At 38.9% G+C, this 24,653-nt stretch overlaps 1 protein-coding gene across 3 annotated transcripts in view; it reads right to left on the minus strand.

Annotated features, from left to right (window-relative positions):
* LOC132817098 (myosin light chain kinase, smooth muscle-like) overlaps positions 1–24,653 on the minus strand; it is a 429,362-nt gene that overhangs the window by 108,432 nt on the left and 296,277 nt on the right. For all 3 annotated transcript variants that reach the window (XM_060827247.1, XM_060827248.1, XM_060827250.1), the window contains 7 exons: positions 20,878–21,015; positions 17,752–17,949; positions 10,257–10,503; positions 3,711–3,791; positions 2,573–3,369; positions 1,907–2,023; positions 1,210–1,293 (listed from right to left, as the gene is read on the minus strand). In XM_060827247.1, coding sequence (XP_060683230.1) covers positions 1,210–1,293; positions 1,907–2,023; positions 2,573–3,369; positions 3,711–3,791; positions 10,257–10,503; positions 17,752–17,949; positions 20,878–21,015 — 1,662 coding nt within the window. The remainder of the gene's footprint in view (positions 1–1,209; positions 1,294–1,906; positions 2,024–2,572; positions 3,370–3,710; positions 3,792–10,256; positions 10,504–17,751; positions 17,950–20,877; positions 21,016–24,653) is intronic.

Genomic DNA, 24,653 nt, shown 5'->3' on the forward strand with positions numbered 1-24,653 from the left:
TTACTTCTGCACATCACATTTTAAAAAGGACATCAAAGCCTGACAGGGAGCACAGAAAGGATTCATGAGGATGGCTCCAGGAATGAGTGACTTCAGTTGTGTAGATGAACTGGAGATGCAAGGGCTGTTCTTACAGCTGATGGTTAAGCTGATAATGTTTAGCCATCTGGAAGAATTTTGATTCACAAAATGGAAGAAACTATTTCCATGGAAGAAAGATAGACAATTGGAGGTTGTGGATTTAAAATGATTGACAAAAGACCTGAAGTGAGATAGGGCATTTGCTATAGGCAGAAAGCTGTTATTGAATACACTTGTATGCATGCTGGTGAAAGCAGATTTAATAATAATTTTCAGGATGGAAATAAATAGGTACTTGAAAGGCAAAAAGTAAACAGGACTATGTGGAAAGATCAGAGGACTGGAAATAACTGATTGTTCTGTGAAATACAGGATTAAGAGGCTGAGTGGCCTCTTTTTATGATGTATCATTCCATACATAGATTAATAGGTTTAATTCTTAGACTCATATTCCATTCAAACAAGACTATCTGGTGGGAGTAATTGACCTTATCAGTGACCTTCATTTATCAGAAAGATACAAGAAGGTAGAGATTATTGTGACTGTGATATCAATTTTATTTAAGTTTCAATGACAATATTGCATTTACTACTGCAGAGAGGCAAATTATACTATCATTCTCTTTCTTTATAAAAGTTCTGTTTTGGATTATTCATCATTTTTGATTTAAAATGTTCTGAATTAAAGTTCTTTGAAAGAAACTAAGTTTGCACATTTCAAAAGTCTGTCAAATTTATCACTTGTTTAAAAAATTCTTAATTCATCATGAAGAAAAAAATTGCATGAATTAAGTTTTTTTAAACAAGTGATAAATTTGACAGACTTTTGAAATGTGCAAACTTAGTTTCTTTTAAAGAACTTTAATTCAGAACATTTTAAATCAAAAATGATGAATAATTTTAACTTCAAACTCCTTTACATTAGCTTTTAATATTTAACATTCATAGCATATTTTGTTTTATAAAGGAGAAAATCATATATCCTGTTCCAAAGGTTAAAACAGCATCATATATCAACATTGAAGATAACAACTTCTTCAGTGAATAGCCTCTAACTAATGGGAAAAGAGCTGAAAGCATAATCCATTCCTTATTTGGAAACTGGCTGGATAAATGGTTGTGACTTACCACCGTCTGAAGTGGGACTAAGGGTGGACATCGCCTTCTTTGATGTTTTCTCAGCAGTTTGGGGAGTCTTCAGGGCAGCTGCATCTGAAAAAGAATAATTTTAAAATAACTTGATTAATAAATATTTATCTTCTGTTGCAGGTCAGAGAATTATATAAGAGTAGTAAAATTGTATCTTTTTTAAGATATCAAAAACTTTTCTGTACATCCAATGCTGCTTAATGGTTTTAGTTTTAACTGGCTCTTTGGTGAATACATTAAGTTTTTATAATGATAAGAAATTGCTTTGGTCTCTGTTAATTTACAATCTTATTATGATATTATCATAAAATGAAATTATTCTGATAAATATGTATAGACTAATCGACAGCCTCGTTCATTTAGAACACAAAGGGTGAGATTTTAACTTATACGAAAACCTACTGGTTCTATATTGTTAACATCATACCTGAACATTTTTCAGGCTTCTTTATTCAACTCTTGGAGATTATTTTCATTTTGCTTTGTGCTATTAGACATTTGTTTATCTGAGAGAAACCGTGCTTTAACCTTGTGTAATAAGTTGTTTTTGCCACAGGCTGGTGGAAGGAATTTTGTTTTTCATTTTGCAGTTTAATGACAGGAAGAAAAGACAAACAGCGTTGCATGTAGAGGAATGTTTTCCATTGTGAGGTCTCAGGCTGCTGAATACACTTACCAGCCACAGTGACTGAGCAAGAACATTCCATTTTCCCTGCAGAATTCTCAGCTATGCACTTGTAAAGGCCTTCATCTTCAGGCAGGACCTCCTCAATTGCAAGGGTACAAAGTGATCCTGACATAAATAAAAGCTTTTGAGAGTTCACAATCCATATGGAAGTTTCAAATACACTTAACCCTTTATACACAACTTTTTAGAACCAATATTCATCAACTTCAACTTAATAAAAATGTTATAAACTTTTCTTAGATCTTTATTATTCAAATGTCACATATTACAAAATAAAAGTTGGTTGAAGGAACATTTTGACATTTGTAATACTGATGTGCAGTTACATCAAAGATAATTACTGAACAATAAATATGACTTGGAGGTGTCAGTATTGGACTGGGGTGGACAAAATTAAAAATCACACAATGCCAGGTTACAGTCCAACAAGTTTATTTGGAAACACTAGGATGATAACCTGGTGTTGAACAATAAATATCTATAGTCTTCAGGGTTCTAAAAACTTGAATAGAGATGAAAGTTTCTCAAGTTCAACAAGTAACTGAAATGCTATTAATAAATTTTAGTGAACAATTTTTCATATTAAGTATAACATACTGTGAATGTTTATTAAGATCTAAATTAAATCTCCATTCATCCTTGGAAATCAGTTACCTTCTTGTGATATATTAATGAACTTGGATGACTTGATGGCCTTTCCATTTATAGTCCAGGTGACGATTGGAGCTGGTTCAGCAGTAACTCGACACTGCAACAATAAACGTTCACCATCTACTACCTGAGTATCTTTTAATGTTTCCTTAAAAACAGGTGCATTTCCTGTGCTTTCGGATTTCTGATCAATTACTCCACCATCGATACATGAACATCCATTTTTACAATCGCCATTATCATTTAAGTCCACTTTTACAGGTTGAAGGCTTCCAGCGTCATTATTAGCATCTTTGCCAGTTGAATCTTGTTTCTCTGCGCTTAGAGCACTCCTGATGTCAGGCTGCATTTGCTTTAGTGTGATCATGTCTTGTGATATTTTAGGACAGTTCTTCTTACCGAGTACTGCCCGAAAATCCACCTGCTGGGGACTAGAAATCTTTTTCTCTTCTTCAAATGCATTAGTTGTTTTAACATGTCTGGAAAGTGAGTCTCGGAAGTTCATTTGTTCTGCTGATTGTTCCTTCAATTCTTCCTCAGAAAAGCTTTTGGTGATCACTTTTTTCCCCAGCACGCAACGGAAGTCTTTTTGCTCAGCCTCTTGCTGTTTGAGTTGCTCTGCTGACTGTTCTTTGGTTTCAACTTTTCTCCTAAGCACCCCCCGGAATGTTTTCTCCTCCTCTGTGTTTCCTTTTGTTTCAGCTATGCTCTTTTTGGCACTGTTTGGTCTCACAAAACTCTCTATGCCATCACCACTGGACTCCTTCGCTTCAACGATGCTGGCATTCAATTGCTCCTTACTGTTACCAGCAAAAAAGGGAGAGAATTAACAAGAGGTTAATTTAAAAGCTAGAGAACGGCCCCGGGCTGAAGAATGTTTATAAAAGGGAAAGGCTTATGAAACGAACACGATCTATTACTGTACTGCATCACTGATGACTTCAGTGACCATGTATGGGCATGAGAAAAAGTGAAACAGACTCTGCCTGGCCCATGTATTATGGTACAGCTGTGTGATGTAAACAATTTGTTTGGTCACTTCTGGGGATTAATTTTGAATCTTTTCCAGATAAAACTGGCTGACCTTAGTACAGTCATGCAAAAATAGAACACTCCCAAGTAATGTGGGAAACATACTTACTCTTCCTTGGCTTCTTCTCTGGAAAGGGAGCATTCTTTGACCAGTAGAGACACGTGGCAGCTACACTTGCCAACTTGGTTTCTGATATTTGTGAAAGAAAGAGATTGAGGGTTTAGGGGTTAAGCAAAATAATACAAGGATAGTTTTTAAACAAGTAAAATGACAATTCTGAATAACTATATTAGTAAATACATTTAAAAATGTAGCAAATGCTAGCAATTTTAAAAAAGCCAAATTGTTTACTCATTTTGGTTATAAATAATTGCTATCTGTCCATCACAATCCGAGCAACATCCGTGCACAGCGGTTCACATATCAAGAGTGAACTATTTATCAAAGCATAACAAGCCTACTACAATTAGCTGGGTTAGATTGTAGGATGAGATACAATCTGGCTGCTAACGCTTCCTCTGCAAAAGAAATAACTCTTTGTACTTATTAATGCAGCGTCCAAAAGATTTGAGGATTGAGGTTGTCAGTAACAAAGTAAAGACCATTAACAACCTGCAGGAATTGATCAACTCTTCCTCAAATTTCCGACAAAGCCATAGTGAGTGACAGAGCAGCATAGTCAAGGAGAGCCAACTGGTGAAGGAAGAATTCAAAACCAGTCTTTACTTGAATAGATTTATTCACAGAATGAAACATTAGTGGTAAATATCTCCTGACTCAACTCCTGAGTTTCCAAGGGATAAATTTTATTAAAAATTGGCCAAGAGTCAGGTTTAGGAAGTTTTCTGCAGTGTTTCACTCTGTGACGTCTGGTGTGTTTTATCATTATCTCATCTGATTGGTTCTGCCCCATGCCTCTATGACAACCAGCTTGCACTATCGTGCAATTGCCACAGGCAGAATTACTCACCATTGCCATGATCTCCCAGGGTTCCTGGCACAATGTTTAAACTGCAGCTGTGCACCAGGGTAGCCAGGAACTGCCCTACATGATTCCTTCTGGGAAGAATTGTTCCTGAGATGGTTGAGAAAGGAAAGTTAGTTCCCTGCTTCACCAACAGGGACCTGGAGGTCATCCTCTTTCCTCAGGACCAGTAGAAGAGACCATGAAACCAGACATTGCTCGCCTGGTCTGAAGATGCCACCTGAGTCAATGAAGTGTTCACAGTCCAGAGAAATGGTCAGCAATGTAGAAAGAAGTCATTCCTAATGATATCATCATTCCATCAGCCCGTAACATCAATTCTCCTGCTCCTCGGATACTGCCTGATCTGCTGTGCTTTTCCATCAACACACTCTCAACTCTGATCTCCAGCATCTGTAGGCCTTACTTTCTCCTAGTTGGTTTCAACCTGACTCCGAAGCCTCTTCCAAGGATGGCTCATTCCTGATGAAGGGCTCTGGCCCAAAATGTCGATTTTCCTGCTCCTCGAATGCTGCCTGACCTGCTGTGCTTTTCCAGCACCACACTCTCGACTCTGATCTCTAGCATTTGCTTTCTCCTAATGTAGAAACAAGGTTAATGACGTTTTACTTTCTGAAAAGTTAAGTGCCATCATTTTCCTCCTGGTCTCTTACACTCATTCTACCTCTGCTTTTGCCCCACTTTCCATGATGGATCATGGTCGACCGCATTCAATGTTGCCTGCAGCATCTTGCACTGGTCATTCTCACCCAGCCCAAATTCTCCACACTACTAACCCTGCAGTCTCCCTGCACTAGCTAACTCTCACAGGGAAAACCTCGCCATCTTTTTCCCACTTGCACCAACAGCTGTGCCAGCCTCTTTCAACTCACTAAATTACTCTCTTTGTTTCCTTCCAGGAACAAATCACCCACATTAGGATAGAGAGAAATTGGAGATAGGGAGCCAGACATCTGTCCTCTCACCTCTACATGGTGTGAATCCTTGCCTTAGCGGGAGAGGATAGATCCCACTCATGCTGTGATGCCGAGAACTCCATGTCCTTGCAACCAAATAAAATTCATTGTCAAGTGTTGTGCTGTGCTGTGTCACTGTGCATGTATTTTTAACATGCCCAAACATCTATCACTGCTTCACAACTCATTCTCTCTTTTGCCTTCTCATGGCACCAGTGGGTTTTGCACAGTCTCCATCTTCAAGAAAATGGCCTCACAAGTCATTGTCTCCTTTTTCACCTCAGTGGGTACATTGGCTAGATTGGAGTTGGAAGCACATTCTGGTGAGTACATTACTGGCACACCTCCAGGTCACTGACACTACTTAGAAGAGTGCGGCAGGCCAGTCAATTTCTCGACTCTATTCAGGAGATGGTACCAGAATGTTGATCATCAAAAATTGCAGCCAAATGCACAGGAGCAGTAGACAGGGCTGTCAGAGGCACTGGGCAAACTGACGCAAAGTTTGGAGGACACCACGTTTGTACCGTGCTCCCTCTGAGCATGGCAGTGTCTCGCTGCCTCCATGGACAGGTTGATGGCTGCAATGCAGAGCCAGGTCCAAAATACACACCGTTTGCTAGATACGCTCATAAGTCTGCACTCCATCATTCTAGCCATTGGTACTCAGCATCCATGTAAGGCATAAGGGGAATGAGGGACCTTGACCCCAGTCCACGTGCCCCTTTTTCACAACGAAACAGAATGATATCATTGGTTGTGGAATCTTTATCTATCACCTGCTTTTTAAATTGTCAGCATGCAAGGTGTCCTTTGTTGTAGCTCACCAGATTGACACTTCATGTTTAGTTATACCTGGTGCTGCTTCTGGCATGCCCTCGAATAATGGTATCACTATAGTGAGGAGGAATATGTCCTGCTGTGAGATTCCAGATTGTGTGTGTGTACGATTCTGCTCTTGCTAGGGCCCATGGATGATCAATCTCGAGTTGTTAGATCTGTTTGAAGTCACTTCACACGGTCAGAGAATCACACAACACAATAGTGAAGCAGATGGGGTCTTCTGACAATGGTTTCATGGTCATCATTCCAGATTTTATCGAATTCAATTCCATCATCTGCCATGGTCCTTAGAACCTTACCAGGGTCACTGGATTGCTAGTCTAGTGACAAAACCAATATATAATTGCCTCCCCATTGGTGAAGGCACTGAAGGTCTGGTACAATTAACTAGAGTCGACCCAGAGAGATCCACTGGCAGTGCCATCTTAGTGAAGCTAACTGTCTGTGGAGGAGCTGGCATTTTGCCCATTAGTAGGTACCAAAGAACAGAATCCAGTGGAACATAGTTCCATGAAAAGAAACCAGGACATAAGCAATCACCAAGACAGTCCAGGATGGAATGGTTCTTAAAGAAAATCAATTTATGAGGGTAAGTAATAAATTCAGTAGGTCAGTTGTCTTTATATAATAATAAAGATAACTGCAAAAGAGATTAAAGACAAGTAAAGATGTATTGCAGTTGTAATAGAACACCCGATATAATGAGCCTTGCCTTTACTGGACCCTCTAGAGAATGCAGGGGGTACTGGCCAGGCAATGTGTGGGTAAGCTAGGTGTTTACCAGTTACCAAATTGCTTCAGGAATTGACAAAAAGCCAGTCAAAGACCAGGTCAGTGCATTGTTGTCTAAGAGACGAAACCATTCTCACCAACCAAGACACAGCAGAAGAATCTGGAAATGATGCAAATAATGCTTTTGACTTCAGTTTACAACAAAATCCCATGATAGACTGGGCAAAGTTTAACCGGTGCAACCAGGAGCCAGGAAAAACATCAGTTCTTTTAAAAATGATTTTTAATTATCTTGCAGATATTTGCCGATAGGGAACCTTGAAAGACGACACCATATAGAACTACATTGTAATAGAGGCGCAGGATGAAACCTATCAGAGGCTTTGCCATCTAAAGATGATGTTACATTATCACAAGCAGGGCACAGCACCAGAAATTTCATTATCTCAGGATGCAGAGAACTTTCCGAGGATCAGTCTGCTGAATCTGAATCAATCCTCATTATTAATCAGTGGGCAGGGAAGACAAGAGCCACAAAGTGAAGAGAGTGCCACTCCTGTGGCATGAAAGCTTCATATCGATGCCAACCCTGCCTAGCCAGCAAAGCTGAATGTTACTCTTGCCACAGAATATATCATCTTTACATGGTTTTGCAGAACAGTAACAGGACCTGTTAACCTAAAGCAAGGAAAAATCGCAACAAACCACTGGAATCTGCAACTCTCCAAGGAGATGGCCAAGATTTTGGGATAATGTTAGTTTAACAATGACAAGCAGCTAATAAAATGTTATCCAAATATTCAACATTCATAAATTGCTGATCTGCGGAGATCCAATAATCCTATGTGGAAAATGAAATGTTCTCATACAATTCACACGACAAAGAGATAGACAGATGGAGGAAATATTCCGAATACCAAGAGTATCATAAAGCAGTAACTCAGGAAACCTTCTGCTGTAATTGCTGAGTGATCTCATGTATGAAAGACAACATGTTGAGAGAGAATAACAACCTTTGTTTAAGTTTGTAGAAGATTATCAGACAAAAGCAAACCCTTGTTAATTATGAAGATCATCTGCAGAAGAAGGATAATCTTTTGTTTAAAAAGAGGGCTTCGAAACACACGGGGAAATAATGCCAATTGTCATCCAGCCTGCAGACCACAGTGCTACCCTGAAACTTCATAAAATATCTTCTGATGGAGTTGTTCTGAAAAAAGGTGGAGCTCTGAAAAGATGGAGTTCAGAAAATAAACCTGCCTGCAGAGGAGCTGCCATCACACTGCACCTCCGCCTTCACATTGTGGATTTGGAATAAAGGATAACTACACCTTTACTTTGATATGGAGATGCGGAGTTGGACAGGGGTGGTCAAGGCCAAAAATCAAACAACATCAGGTTATAGTCCAACAGGTTTATTTGAAATTGGAAGCTTTCAGAGCTTTGCTCATTCTTCAGGCACGGTATGATAGAGAGGCATAAGACACAGTATTTATAAGTAAAAAGTTAATAACTTTGAAACTAGCTGACCTTGTTGAATCCTTTAATCGGTTAGGAGGTAGACTGCTGATTAAAATGCAAAATCCAGATTCCTTTTAAATCTTTGTCCTGAGATAATTAAAGGCTTTATCAATGTACATTGATTAAAGTGCATTGTCTAACCTGAGATATCACCTCTTAGGCATTGATAAAACCTTTAATTATCGAGAGACAAAGATTTAAAAGGAATCTGGATTTTGCATTTTAATCAGCAGTCTACCTCCTAACCGATTAAAGGATTCAACAAGGTCAGCTAGTTTCAAAGTTATTAACTTTTTACTTATAAAAACTGTGTCTTATGCCTCTCTATCATACCGTGCCTGAGGAATGAGCAAAGCTCTGAAAGCTTTCAATTTCAAATAAACCTGTTGGACTATAACCTGGTGTTGTTTGATTTTTTAGCTCCTGAACATGCATAAGGAGCTTTGGCAAAATAATATTAGTTCACATAGAACTGAATATTTAGTTTGTAGTCTGTACCTTAGTCTGTATCCAGAGTATATGTGGATTTATTAAGCCTTGTATATAGTTATGTTTAATAAAGTTTTAATGTTCACTTACATAAATGTAGACCGGATCTGATTATAAGTTCCTTGAAGGAATTTTCTTGGGAAGCATGAGAATTCCCACTGACTTGCCCTTTTGAATTACTAAAAATGTACGAGACCAAACTTCTACAATAATTACACTGACCTTGGGAGACCTTGTACCGAGAATTGTGAGATTGAATGGAAACTCCAGGCCACTGCGCTAGTATAAATAAATCATAGAAAGCACTATGGAACCCATAGTATACATCATGGTTTGGTACGGCAACTGTTTTGTCCAGGGCCATAAGAAACTACAGAGAGTTGTGAACACAACCCAGTCCATTACGTAGCCAACCTTCTATCCATTGACTCCACGTACACTTCTTGTTGCCTCAGGAAGGCAGCCAACATAATTAAAGATCCCTCTCATCCTGGTTTTAAGCTCTTCCAACCTCTTCCATCAGGCAGAAGATAGAAAATCATAAATACACAAACCAACAGATTCAAAGACAGCTTCTTTCCTGCTCCTATTAGACTTTTGAATGGACCTGTCAAATTTAAAATCTACTGTTGATTTTGCTCTATGTGCACCTTCTCTGCAGTTGTAATATTGTATTCTTTGCTCTGTTCTATTACCCTAATAAACTACATATGCTATGATCTGCCTGTACTGTATGCAAAACAGAATTTTTTACTGTACCTAGGTATATGTGACAATGGTAAATCAAATTTTTAAAAAATTGTTCAAGATTTAGACAAATTTTGCTAAAGGCAATATTCTGTGGTCAAATAATTGAGTCAGATCAAATGAATAAAATGGACTGCAATTCATGAAGATAACACATTACAATTATAAATAAAACTTGATGAACATATATATGGTAAGTACAAAATGAATTATGTAGATAGAACTTATCTGCAATTTACAATTTATAGCGAACTCATAAATATTTTCTTTAAGTACATTTATGATCAATCTATAACGTGAACGCCAAAACACATTGAGATTGTTGCATATGTTGTATGAATAACAGAATAAATACTTAAAGAGAATGCAAGTTAAACATACTTCAGCCTTATTTCATATTGCCCAGCATGATGAAGCTGGACATTCTTGATGAACAGTGTAAACACATCCTCATTTTGGAGGACTTTGCAGCCTTCATCAATGATAACCTCCTTCCCATCTTTCAACCACTGCACAGTTGGGAATGGATCTCCAGCGATGGCACATGAAATGAGGGCATGTCCCCCTAAAGTCGAAGTCACAGCCTTCGGCTTGCTGATGAACCAGGGTTGTATCCCATCCTGGGGCTCTACAGAATCATAAGAGACTTCTATATGATTTTTGTCTGATAAAAACACTTCGGACAGTGCACAACATTAAATTGATTCCTGTTTCACAATATACTTCCAAGTATGGCTGCCAACCTTCCAGCATTGTCCTGTAGTCACAGGAACTAAAACTTCATAAGCAACTCCAGGAGAAAAATCATTAGGAATATGAACATGTTGTGCTTACTTTTTTTTTCCTTTTAATTTTTCATTTTATTAATTATAAAAGTGTTAGTGATTGGGTAAAAAGGCCAGTTGACTAACAATTAAGCATTGACTAGTTGGATAATTAAGACACATTCGGCTTTCCAATAGCCTGGAGTGAGAACAACAGGAAGTTATTACCCAGTGAGGGTGGTGGTAGGAGTGACCTTTTGTACGTTTTGAAGGGAGGAAGCAATTTGATACAATCGCCAGAAATATATACAACCAGAGCTGGCAACCCTATTTCCAAATTCTTCATTATAGATAAACCTCTGTGACTCATCAATGTAAGAGTTATGTTACAATTGCGAAGACTATTTAGAACAATGAAATTTTACCTCCATTGGAGTGTGGCACCATCAAATCTGAAATAGTTTTCTGAAAATCAATTGCCACTGTGATACTCACATGGAAGCATCAATGGAGCATAGATGTCACCACTCAGCAAATTGACTTAACTCGACACTGCCCTCCTGACCTGTCCATCACCTTTCTCATCTACCCACTTCACCCTCCTCTCCGATCTATCACCTTCTCCCCCACTTCCATCTACCTATTGCATTCTCAGCTACCTTCCCCCAAGCCTGACACCCCTCCCATTTATCTCTCAGTGACCCCCAGTCCACAAGCCTCATTCCTGATGAAGGGCTTACGCCCGAAATGGCGATTCCCCTGCTCCTCGGATGCTGTTCGACCTGCTGTGCTTTTCCAGCACCACACTCTTGACACATGGTTCATGTGTTTTGGTGTTTATAAAACAATAATTTCTAACATTAAAATGAACAGTGGACAATAAGAGAAATGTAGGGAGAAAGTGAGGACTGCAGATGCTGGAGGTCAAAGTCAAAAAGTGTGGCACTGGAAAAGCACAGCAGGTCAGGCAGCATCCGAGGAGCAGAAGAGTCGATGTTTCGAGCATTCCTGATGAAGGGCTTTTGCCTGAAACGTCGATTTTCCTGCTCCTTGGATGCTGCCTGACCTGCTGTGCTTTTCCAGCACCACACTTTTTGACTCTGAATAAGAGAAATGCAATTGATGCACTTTGAAGTCTGATACATGTCAAGGTTCAGGGGCTTTGTTTCTTGAGGATCGAGAAAGGCAAAGTAATTAAATTGTTGTGCTTTATTGATAGCCAGAACATGTAAAAATTAGCAGTTCAGAGGGTTCATGTTTGATGAATAGAGACGAAGGACAAAAGATGAAACCATAAAACATAAATAGTTTGCTTCGAGGTGGAGATGTGGCATCTGCACTAACTTAGGGTTAAGTGCATTCAGTAAACCCTGAAGTTCAGATTAAGGACAATCCAGGTCAGGTTATGTTAGTCTAGGTATGGCTGGAGCTTAAGAAGGTTTGCTGGTTTTAATTTAGTTACATGCTTTCTGTGAGAAATTAGTTACATTCTGGGAGAGAGCAACAAGCGGCTCTAGACAGAATCTAGTTAGCAGTTCTGCTGATGAGGAGATGTCCTTGAGAGCACTGGCTCTGTGCTATGGAAAAACGTCAGGGCTAAAAAAACTGCTGGTAATTCAATGCAGCGGAGAGATGGGAGAAGAAAGCCCAGAAGCAGTATTTGCTTGTTGTAGCTGGGAAAAGTTGTAGCTTAAGAGAGATTTTGTGATAAAAACTGAATTTGTGCTTGTGATTAGACACTTGGGAGTCTTAGGATTTCTTGGTCTCTGGAGAAGAGATCATGCTACTAAAACATGAGTAGTTGTTGAGACAGTTCAAGTCAGAGAGGTTTTGATGACGTTCCAAAGCAAAATCTTCAAAAGTGGAAAACTGGAACTCTTTGCAAAGGAGACAAAATTTTAAAGAGATTTAGTGATCCACAAAACCAAATTTAACTCTGAGCCAAACAGAAGAGGGTCAGGAAAATGATCTAAAATTTGGTCAAAGAGGTAGGTTTTAATGAAATGACTCAAAGAGGAAAATGAAGTTGAAAAGTGGTGAGGTTTAGGGACTGAATCCCAGTGCTCATGGCTGAACAATTAAAACCACGAAGCTGAAGAGGCCAGAATTTGAGTAGCTCAGTGGGATTTAAGATTATAGAAACAGGAAGATACAGGCCATGAAAGGACTGGACCACAAAATGAGAATTATGAATGAACTGAAAAAGTTAGGTTGTTGCTTAAGCAGGAGCCAGTATAGTTCACTGAGAATGGGGGGTGAATGGGATTTAGCTGAGTTAGGTCACAGGCAACAGAATTTTGGAAGACCTCGAGTTTATGGAAGATCAACCTTGTCAGTGCCCCATGATCTGTGCTGAAATAGTCAAATTTAGAGGTAATAAGGATACGGATTAGAAGAGCACCAACTATAATGTTATTTATATATCATCTTTAGTGGAATAAAATCTCCCAAGGTGTTTCACAAGAACATTATAAAACAAAGTATGAGACCAAACCAGATCAGACATGTTAAGTAGGTGATCACTAGCTTGGTCAAAAAGAAGTCTTAAACAGTGTGTTGAAGGAGGAGAGTGAAGTAAAGTGGCAGAAAAGTTAAGGGAGTGTCTTGTAGAGTTTGTGGCCTATGCAACTGGCCATCAATGATGAAGCAAATTTAATTGGGAATGCACAAAAGGCAATAAAAGAGAACAGCAATTTCAAATAGCTATAGGACTAGAGAATATTACAGAGACAGGGAATGGCAAGGATATGGTGGGATTTGAAAACAAGGACAAAAATTTTAATGAGGAGAGATTACTTCTTCAGGAGCCAATGTGAGTCAGGAAGCATAGTACAAAAAGGGAACAGGAATTGTTGTGAGTTAGAAAAAACAGGAAACAATGTTTTGGAATATCTAATGTTTATGAAGGGATGAGGTAACAAGTAAACTGAACCATGGTCAGTAATTAACTTGCTAAATAGCAATTAACTTTAAATATAAATAATTCTGGTGGTCCACTTTGATAAGAAGAATAAGGAGTCCACACATTATTTGGATAATAAATCTGAAAGGGTAAAAGAGCAAAGGTATAGAGTGATAGAGTCATACAGCAGGTAAACGACATTGCAGTCCAACTTTGTGGGTGGCACGGTGGCACAGTGGTTAGCACTGCTGCCTCACAGCACCAGAGACCCGGGTCAATTCCCATCTCAGGCAACTGACTGTGTGGAGTTTGCACATTCTCCCGTGTCTGCGTGGGTTTCCTCTGGGTGCTCCAGTTTCCTCCCACAGTCCAAAAAATGTGCAGGATAGGTGAACATGCTAAATTGCATAGTGTTAGGTGTAGGTGTAGGGGAATGGGTCTGGGTGGGTTGCGCTTCGGTGGGTCGGTGTGGACTTGTTGGGCCAAAGAGCCTGTTTCCACACTGTAAGTAATCTAAAAAAAACTTATCCATGCCAACCAAGTTTCCCAAGCTAAACTTGTCCCATTTGCCTGTTCCTGGCTCATTTCCTTCCAAACCTTTCCTACTCATGTATCTGTCCAAATGTCTTTTAAATGTTGTAACTGTACCTTCATCTACCACTTCCTCTGGCAGTTCATTCTACATACAAACCACCATCTGTGTGAAAACGTTGCCCCTCAAGTCCCTTTTAAATCTTTCTCCTCTCACCTTAAATTTATGCCTTCTAGTTTTGAACTCCTCAAATCTAGAGAAAAGACCTTTGCTATTCATCTTATTTATGCCCTTCATGATTTTATAAACCTCTATAAGGTCATCCCTCAACCTCCTACATTCCAGTGAAAATCACTATAAGTTGCAACACAGGTTTATAAAGCCATAAAAAAGATCAAATTGAAAAGCTGGGAAATCATGTTAAACTTATGTGGTAGGTTAGTGAGGCCACATTTGTCAATTATGTGTGTAGTTCTAGATCTCCATTTACAAAAATAACATAGTGGCACTGGTGAAAGCACAGAAATTAATAATAGTTATCACGCCTAAAGAAGAGGTTAGAACTAGCCCAAAAGACCTATCAGGCTAGATTTCTTTTCTGTTGTAGAGAAGGCTGACAGCTGACAAGTGACCTGGTAAAGATATTTAAATTAATGAAATAGTTGGCTAGGGTAGATATGGAAAAAATACTTTAACAATTTCATTTACTCATGTCATGTGAGTGTCATTTACTGATAATCCCCAATTGTTCTTGAGAAGATGGTATTTAATTGCCTTCTTGAACCGTTGCAGTTTCTGTGATGTAGATAAAGCCCAATTTGTAGGAACATGGGGGAAAGACCAAAAGTAGGGACCAAAACATAGAAATAGTTACTCATAAATCTAACAGGGAATTCATGAGAAAACCCTTGACCATGGAGTAGAAAAAATATGGAATGTGCTATAGGAAGTAGTAGGTGAGGCAAATGCCACAGGTGTATTTAAAGGTAAGCAAAGTACATAAATAAAGGAGAAATGAAGGAGGAGGTTAATTTGAATGTAAATGCAGGTCTGAATCAGTTAAGCCAAATGACTTATTTTTATGATACAGATTGGATATAAAAATCTAATTCATCCAAGACCTCAACTGTTTAAAATGTAATCAAAATTACGAGTCACTGCTTATATATGCTCTTTTTATCTGTTTTCCGTTTCCTTGTGCTTTTATAATGACATTATCCATGAATGCAATATACCAGGTGCAAGTAACTCAGCTTCAACTGAGGGTATGTGAGATGGCCAAGATAGGTCATCCTGAGAATTTTGTACCTTTAGGATTTGGCTGCAGAGTGTAACTTTATATTGTAGATGGGAACAGTCTGATCCAACTGCCTCCATAGCAATAAAGTAAAAAGTAAGCCTGCTGTAGACCCAGAGGAACACAGGACTTCTCTATCTTTAGAGAAGGTCATCACACCTCAGGCTAGGGGAGAGTTTAGGGAACATCTCTGGGACACCCGCACCAATCAACCATACCGCCCTGTGGCCCAACATTTCAACTCCCCTTCCCACTCTGCCGAGGACATGGAGGTCCTGGGCCTCCTTCACCGCTGCTCCCTCACCACCAGAAGCCTGGAGGAAGAATGCCTCATCTTCCGCCATGGAACACTTCAACCCCAGGGCATCAATGTGGGCTTCAAAAGTTTCCTCATTTCCCCTTCCCCCACCTCACCCCAGTTCCAAACTTCCAGCTCAGCACTGTCCCCTTGACTTGTCCTACCTGCCTATCTTCTCCACCTATCCACTCCACCCTCCCCCCAACCTATCACCTTCATCCCTTCCCCCATCCACCTATTGTACTCTTTGCTACTTTCTCTTCACCCCCACCCTCCTCTCACTTTCTCTCCACCCTTCAGGCTCTCTGCTTGTATTCCTGATGAAGGGTTTTTGCCCGAAATGTCAATTTTACTGCTCCTCAGATGCTGCCTGAACTGCTGTGCTCTTCCAGCACCACTAATCCAGAATCTGGTTTCCAGCATCTGCAGTCATCGTTTTTACCTGTTTTTACCTTTGTATCTGAGCCCATACAGGAATTGAATCCACTGTTTACAAATAGGACAAAGAGGCAGAAAACATTGTGTTTAAGTTTGCTGAAGAAATAAAGTTAAGTGGAAATGAAGAATGTGTAAAAGAAAGCTGGAAAGATATATAGGACGTCAATTGTGTAGGAAACAAAATACAATGTAATGTGGGGAAATGTGAGATTAATTTGAGGTTGGAAGAATAGAAGAGTGGCATTCTTTTTTTAAAAAGGTATGAAACTTGTTACATTTTGCACAAATTTAGGTGTACTTGTACAAGGAACACAAAGAGTTCGCATGCAGGTACATCAGCAACTCAGAAAGCAAATGGCATGTTGGCCTTTATTTCAAAGGGATTGGACTGGAAGAATAAAGAAGACTGGCTACAATTGCACAGGGCTTCTTTGAGATCATGCCTGAAATACTTTGTGCAATTTTGAATTCCATATTTAAGGAAGGATATACTTGCATTCGAGACAGTATGATGAAGGCTCACTAGGTTGGCACAATGGAGGTGAAGCCAAGAATAGCCATGACCACATTGGTGGTGGAGCCAGCTTAACAGGCTGTATAGTTTTCTTCTACTTCTAACATTCCAAACATATTTTGTAATAAAGTTAATGTACTGTTATTAAGAATTACAGTCAAAAAGTATAGCGTTGGAAAAAGCACAGCCAGTCTGGCAGCATCTGAGGAGCAGGAGAGTTGATGTTTCAGACGTAAGCCCTTCATCAGGAATTTATAAAGGGCCTATGCCTGTGATGTAGATTCTCCTGCTCCTCGATGCTGCCTGACCTGCTGTACTTTTCCAACACCACACACTTGACTCTGGTCTCCAGCATCTGCAGTCCTCACTTTCTCCTATTACTAAGAATTAGTTGAGAAAACTTTTGTCTTTACAACCTGGACACAAAAATCTATTTGCAGAGAGTGTTCAAAGAATGATCTTGTAGGTGGAATGTCATCTCATCAATATTAATTTGGTTTTTCTGCTATTTAAATTAATTTTTGACAATTCAGGCAGGCTCTGTAGTCTGTGTGGGCTCCTTCTTATGCAACGTTGCCCCTGACTAGGATGTGGTTAATGTCTAGATTGTAAAAATAATGAGAGCGAATATATTTTCCAGTTGTTTACAATAGCTGTCTTAGGTCAGTTCTTGTGTTAAATGAACTAACAAAAGGAATCCCTCAAAACCCCAAAACGTATGTACTTCTGTGACATGAATATGATATGGTGAGTGCATTGTTAAAAGTTTCCTATGCTTCTAAAATATTGTATCACTGAAAGCAATTTATTCTGTGCTGGCTGAACATAATTATATTGTATTTTGAGGTGACCTTACAAGACAATGGAGTGGTTCATATTGTTTTCAAATCCAATTATATAGACTTCCAACTTAAAGCAGCTTTAAACATTGCCTCTTTAAAACAAAGTTGCAAAATCATTTAAAGCTAATAAGTAGCACAATAAATCATTTTCTCCACATTTTCAAATGCATACCTTTAAGGCTATCATCCTCTTTAAATGCAAAGGGCAATGCATGCAGTATAGCCTCCACATGTAAGCATGCTCAGTTAGTACTTCTACAATTGGAATACAAATCAGGAAGAATAGTACCTTGCACAGTGAGTATTGCCTGTGACTGCGCTTCCCCATAGTCATTCCAAGCTTCACATGTATACTTTCCTGTATCTTCAGGAAAAACCTCCTGAATAAAAAGACTGAATTCGTTTCCATTCTTCTCAAACTGAAAGTCTTCTGATTCCTGAATTTCTTTCCCATTATGGAGCCAGATAATTTCTGGAGGTGGATTACCTGATGGATTGAATACACCTATTAGTATGAACAAAGAGCAGACAGAAAATCTTGCAACTAAGAAATGATTTGTATATTTGAACTTTCCAGCTGCCGAAATTCTTAGTGGTGACAAAGCTATTAAATCACAAATAAGTATGAGTTAAAATATTTGTTACAAATACATTAATTTTACAGCCAATGATAGAAATTTAACACAATTTTGCCAAAGGAGCAGAATATAGTTTTTTTTTGGCTTTTCTTGTGACTTGGCTCTTGCCTCGACAGGAATCAAAAAGTAGTGGATTCAAGTTTCACTCAAATTTCCAGGCTGCCATTCCAGTGCAGCACTGAGTTTAAACCTTTTTTTTTTAACCTTCTCAGGTGGAAAAGAAAATCCCATGCCACAATTCTGAAGAAAAGCAAGGGAGTTATCAATAATGCCTTTGTCAGTTTTAATCCCTCTTTTAATGTCATATAATTATATTATCAGGTCACAATCATTTTGTTCTTTGTTGAAGCTTGCTGCATGCAAATCAGCTGTCATTTCAAAAGCACTTCTTTGGCTGTGGTAGCTACTGAGGCTGTAAAAGGTGCTATACAAATGTAATTTACTATTTCTTTCCCTTAACTCTACAAAATAAAGGCTGCTTTTCTTGTGAAACTGGTGCAGACCACAAAAGTATTTGTATAGGAATTACACACTCAATTTTAAACATCATTTTAATAATTGATGAGCAATAGTTGTGATATACTGACTAATCAATGATCTTTCACATTAACATTTTCTTGTATTTTTAAAAATTTAAGTGCCATTTCAGGCTAGTCACAATTTGCATGTATTATTTCTTTCTCTGCATAGTGTTATATCATAAGGCAATAAGATATAGGAACAAAATTTAGGCCATTCAGCCCACTGAGTATGCTCTGACATTTGATCACGGCTGATTTGTTTCTCAACCCAATTCGCCAAACTTCTCGCCCTAATCCTTGATTCTTTACTATTCAATAACCTATCTACCACTGTCTTAACTACACCCAATGACTTGGTCTCCACAGCCCTGTGCAGCACTGGGTTTCACAGAGTGACCACCTTCTGGCTAAAGAAACTCCTCCTCATCTCAGTTGTAAAGGTTTGTCCCTTCACTCTGGGGCTGTGTTGTTAGATCTTAGTCTCTCCTACTAGTGGAAGTATCTTCTCCATGTGCACTCTATCCTCGCCTCTCAGTTATTCTGTTAGTGTCAATTACATCCACAGTAGAGGGATTCTATGATTCCCCTCATTCTTCTAAACTCCATTGAGTACAGACCCAGAGTCCTCAACTGTCCTCATATGACAAGCCCTGCATCCCAGGGATTATTCTCATTAATCTCTTCTGGACCCCCTCCACTGCCAGTATTTCATTTCTTAAAATTGCTCACAATATTCCAAATGTGGTCTGACCAGAGCCTTATCTAGACTCAGCAGTACATCCCTAATCTTGAAATCTACTCTTGTTGAAATTAATGATAACATTGCATTTGCCTTCCTAAATGCCAACCGAACTTGCAAGCTAACCTAAAGAGAATCCTGAACTAGGACTCTCAAGTGCCTTTGTGCTTCAGATTACTGAAGCCTTTCCCCATTTAGAAAATATCTACACCTCTATTCTTCCTACCAAAATGCATAATTGCACACTTTACCACATCGTACTCCATCTGTCACTTCTTTGCCTACTCACCTAGCATATTCAAGTCTTTCTGCAGCATCCTTACTTCCACAACACTACCTATCCCACTACCTATCTTTGTGTCATCTGCAAATTTAGCAACCATGCCCTCAGATCCTTCTTCCAGATTACTATTGTAGAATGTAAATAGCTGTGGTCCCAACATAGAACTCTGTGGAACTCGGCTAGTCATCAGCTGTCATCCTGAAAAAGACCTATTATCTCTCCTCTCTGCCAGTCAGCCAATCCTCTATCCATGGCAGTACCTTGCTGCTAACACTATCTAAGTTAGCAGCCCTCTGTGCAGCACATTGTCAAAGGCTATCTGGAAATCAAAAAAGATCACATAAACTGGCTCTTCCTTGTCTAATTTATTTATTACCTCCTCAAAAAATTCTAACCGATTTGTCAGGCATGACCTCCTCTTGATGAAGCTGTCTATTTAACCATGCAGTAACAAATTCTCAGCAATCTCATCTTTAATAATGGAGTCTAAAATCTTACCAACTACCAAAGTCAGGCCAACACCCTATAGTTCTGTCTTCTGCCTCCCTCGCTTCTTAAACAGGGTGTTACATTAGTCATTTCCCAAACCTCTGGGACCTTCCTTGACTCAGTCATTCATGAAAAATCACCACTAATTCCTTTACAATTTCCTTGGCTATCTCAGTCAGAACCCTGGGGTGTAGTCCATCCATTCAAGGTGATTTATCCACCTTCAGACCTTTCAGCTTCTCTCAGTGATGGCCACTACACTCACCTCTGCCCCCTTGACTCTCAAAGTTCAGGTATGCTGTTGGCACCTTCCAGTGGGAAAACAGATACAAAGTACATGTTCAGTTCCTTCCCCATTTCTTTTTTCCCGATTACTACTTCTCCAGCCTCGTGTTCCAGCGGTCCAATGTCTGCTGTTGCCTCTCTTACCTTTTAGATACTTAAAATACTCCTTTTTGTTTTATATTACTAGCTAGCTTACCTTCATATTTCATCTTTGCCCATCTTATTACTTTTTTTAGCATTGTGGTACAGGGAGCCGTCCAAGAGAGGGGAGAAAAGAGAAAGGTAGTTGTAATTGGGTCATTGCCAGGTATTTGTGTGGCTCACATGTTGCGTACGGGATTAGCAATGGAGTTCTGTCGCAGATGCATTGCCAGTAGACTTTGTAGGGTGTGCTCTCTTACATCATGTGGTCCTGTGGGACAGTTGGGTCAGTACTATCTGCTCACAATGCTTGCCTCACCTGCCACTTCCACTGTCATTCTTACTTGGCTACCATCCATAACCTGCAGGTCAGTCAACTCCTTCAGGATGATCGGGGCAAATGTCCTTTTGGATTCTTCAACACTCGTATTCTCAGTCTTCTTGGCAGTCTTCTTTTCTGTTTACAAAACAAAATATGTGTATAAAACAACTTTTAAACATTTACATTAATTTACTTTATGATGCTGTAACAGAGATTTTTTCAATGGGTGAAATCTTGAGGAAAATAAGCTATGCCCTCCCTGTGTGAAGTGGACTGACCCTGCTATAATTTTGATGTCAGTCTAATTTCAATATTTGGAGCAACTCATTGGGAGTTTGTCTATTTAGGGCTAATCTAACATGCTGCAGCAGGATACAAAGGCCTGCAGTTTCTCAAAGAGGAACCATTTATCAAAACATACTTAGCACAGAATATAGTCTTGAAAAGATGTGTAGGTATGTTGGAGCCTCTACTATCACCATCCAGGCTACAACATGCTTATAAAAATGTATGCTGCCACAGTAACTTGGATCTAGACAGTAATGTAACTACACAAATGCAACCCTTCTAAGCACAAAAGTGCCAACTGATCAGTGTTTTGCCGAAATAACAGAGTCTAATAAAATTATCTTTAATGTGCAAATTGACCAGCAATTCGTACCAAGATTTGCACAGCTCTGTCATTAACATTGTAAAAGTGCCAGCTTACTACACACCTCTCCATGCGTTTCAGGAAATTGTTGCACTTCAGCTTTAAAAATTAATCAAAATAACTACAGAATGTGAGTAATGCTGTTGAACAGCACAGAACAAGTTTAAAGATTTTATGGATTAGATCTATTTCTTCAATATCACTCGGCCTGAGCAGGAACAATTGGATCTATGCAGTCTTATTTCTGCAAGCAGTAAAATGTTCTTCAGGATTTTGATCAGTTTTTTTGTTAACTTTTCCTTTCTGTGTCTTTGTGTTTAGGAGTTGGGACATTATATTGAGGTTGGACAGGGCATTGGTGAGGCCTCAGCTGGAGTATAGTGTGCAGTCCTAATTGCTTTGCTACACGAAGGATATTATTAAATTGGAGAGGGTTCAGAAAGATTTACCAGAATATTACCAGGATGGAGAGTTTGATTTATAAAAATAGGATGGCTAGGCTAGAACTTTTTTCTCTGAAGTGTAGGAGGTTGAGGGAGGTTAAGGCAAGTGGGATATGGTTAGTTTGGGAATATGGTCGGCATGGATTAGTTGGACCTAAGGGTCTGTTTCTGTGCTGTATGTCTCCATGACATTCTGTATCTATGTTTGACTTTAATTCAACCTATATCCTTGTTCATTGTACATTCCTTTGTTACCCTTAAGTCTAATTCTAATCACGTGCCATTAGGCACGTCCTTTGTCAAGACCCAGATGCCCTGATCCTGGTATCAGTTTGCACTTTCAGTAAATTATTTTGAGCTGAAGTATGAGGAATAAAATCTAATGAAATATTCACTGGGAAATACCTTGCTCATGTTAAATGTGGGCTATTGCAACAAAATGTCATGCACAAGACACTGATAGACACCTCATGATAGATGAGGTGGAAATTTTTGGACATGATTGGAAAGTTTTGGGCATGAGCCCTTCTTCAGGAAAAGGACTTATGCCCGAAACATCGATTCTCCTGCTCCTTGGATGCTGCCTGACCTGCTGCGCTTTTCCAGCACCACATTTTCAGCTCTGATCTCCAGCATCTGCAGTCCTCACTTTCTCCTAGTTGATTGGAAAGTACCATTCTCTGTAACAAACTATTATTTAATCACAATTCATAAATAATGTGCGAATAGGAGGAATATGAAAAGTAAGCTGGTGAATAGGCTAGGACTAGATGATTTGATTAGAGAATACCTTAAATAGTCTTGAAGGGATAAAAACTTGCTTCTCGATTGCAAAATTCTATAAGCCAAATTTACATCTTATAAGCCAAAAACAAAAAAAACTGTAGATGCTTGAAATCTGAAACAAAAAAAAAGTAATATTTGGAGAAATTCAACAGGTCTGACAGCATCTGTAGAGAGAAAGCTACTCAGTTCTGAAGAAGGCTCATTGGACCCAAAACATTAACTCTGGTTTCTCTTGACAGATGCTGTCAGACCTGGTGGGTTTCTCCAGCTATTTCGGTTTCCAATACATGTTGTAGGCTTTATTAAGTTCAGAGATTAAATCAGACTAATGTTCATCTGAAGAACTGATTTATGGACTTCATTTTTGTGCAGGTATATCTAGATCCAGTTCAGAGGTTGATTTCAAAAAAGAATCATCCCTTCTTTAATCATAATTGTCAACATCAAAATTTAAACTCAAAATTGAAATAATGTTTGAATATGCAGCCATAACAAAATTAATGATCAAAGTGCACTTGGACAGTTTCATGATACATTAAGCCACCTACCAGTGTTTTACGTGTTAAATGGCATTCATCAGGGAAAGGATATTTCAGGCTAAAAAGATTGACTTTCGTTTATTATTCTATAACATGATGTCTTTTCTCAGTATGGGAGTATTTTAATCTTATTTTTAGACTATACTAGTTTGTTTTTGTTTATTGTTTGAATATTTATACAATATTTGAAGAGTAGACTATTTTTCCAGTGTGTGGATGAGAATAGATATTTAAGGCATATCTCACAGATGACTGTATAGAATTGACCTTCACTACAGGAAATGGTGTTCCCCCTCCCTATCTAAATTTTAACCATGATGAGCCACAAATTGTGAAGAATTAAAGGTGAATTAAAGCTGAAGAATTAAAGCTGAATCAAAAAATGAAATACTTTCCCTTCCAACTAGAATTTGCAAATCCTATCTTCCCCAATCAAAACCTGCGCAATCTACTTACTCCCCAAACCTGGATAAATGTTCACTCATCAATTGCCCTTACCAAAGGTCAGGCAGTTGGCCTGATTGAATTGACCGAGGAAGGTTTGTGTGGCTCCAGTCAATGATGTATAAGTGATAATCTCTGGGAGGAACTTGTCAGTCTGCAGTTAGATTCTAGTTTATGAGCAGCTGGACCCAGCTACTATCGTGAAGGAGATAACAATATCTCTCATCTAGTCTTCATATGGTTTTCTGTTCTTTCGCTGTTGTAAATTGCAATCTTATTGATGATAATATACCCACCCAAAGGAGATCCAAACAGAACCAGGAAGAAGCTGCAGATATCCCTTACAACATGCTGGCAATGTGGTGTGAGCTACTTCTAAAGATAAGAAATCATCAGCAATGCAACAGTCCATAGCCATGCAAAGTAAAAATTGAAGAAAAATAAAATTAAAAATGTAATTGCCTCTTGAAGAACTCAGAAGCTTTTTACAAAGGAGCACAGATCCAGCCAACAGTTGGTCAGCCTGGACTGGAAGGGCTACAGCAGCAAGAACTGAATTGCAAAACACACAGAAGGAAACTCAGAAAAAAAAGTGTAAGGACCGGAAGCAGAATCACTAAAGATAGAAGGTGGAAAATCTGAGTTCCGAACCAAAGAAAAAACATCAGACTCATTCCAGAAGTATGCTCCGTTCTTGAGAGGAAGGATGAAAATAGTTATAGTTATTGCAAAAATTCTGGACTGGGAAGCTGAAATGAGGTTTAAATTGTTCTATTTATCTTAAGAATAGTCTTAACACTGATCAAAATTGTTATGATAAACTGGAGTAAAATTTCTTCAAAATTGGGATTGCTCCTTAATTTTAAGAAATTCTTCAAACCAAATAGATGATTTGAGAGATTAGAATGT

Source organism: Hemiscyllium ocellatum, chromosome 7 (genome assembly GCF_020745735.1).
Source record: "Hemiscyllium ocellatum isolate sHemOce1 chromosome 7, sHemOce1.pat.X.cur, whole genome shotgun sequence".
In the NCBI taxonomy this organism is placed as follows: domain Eukaryota; kingdom Metazoa; phylum Chordata; class Chondrichthyes; order Orectolobiformes; family Hemiscylliidae; genus Hemiscyllium; species Hemiscyllium ocellatum.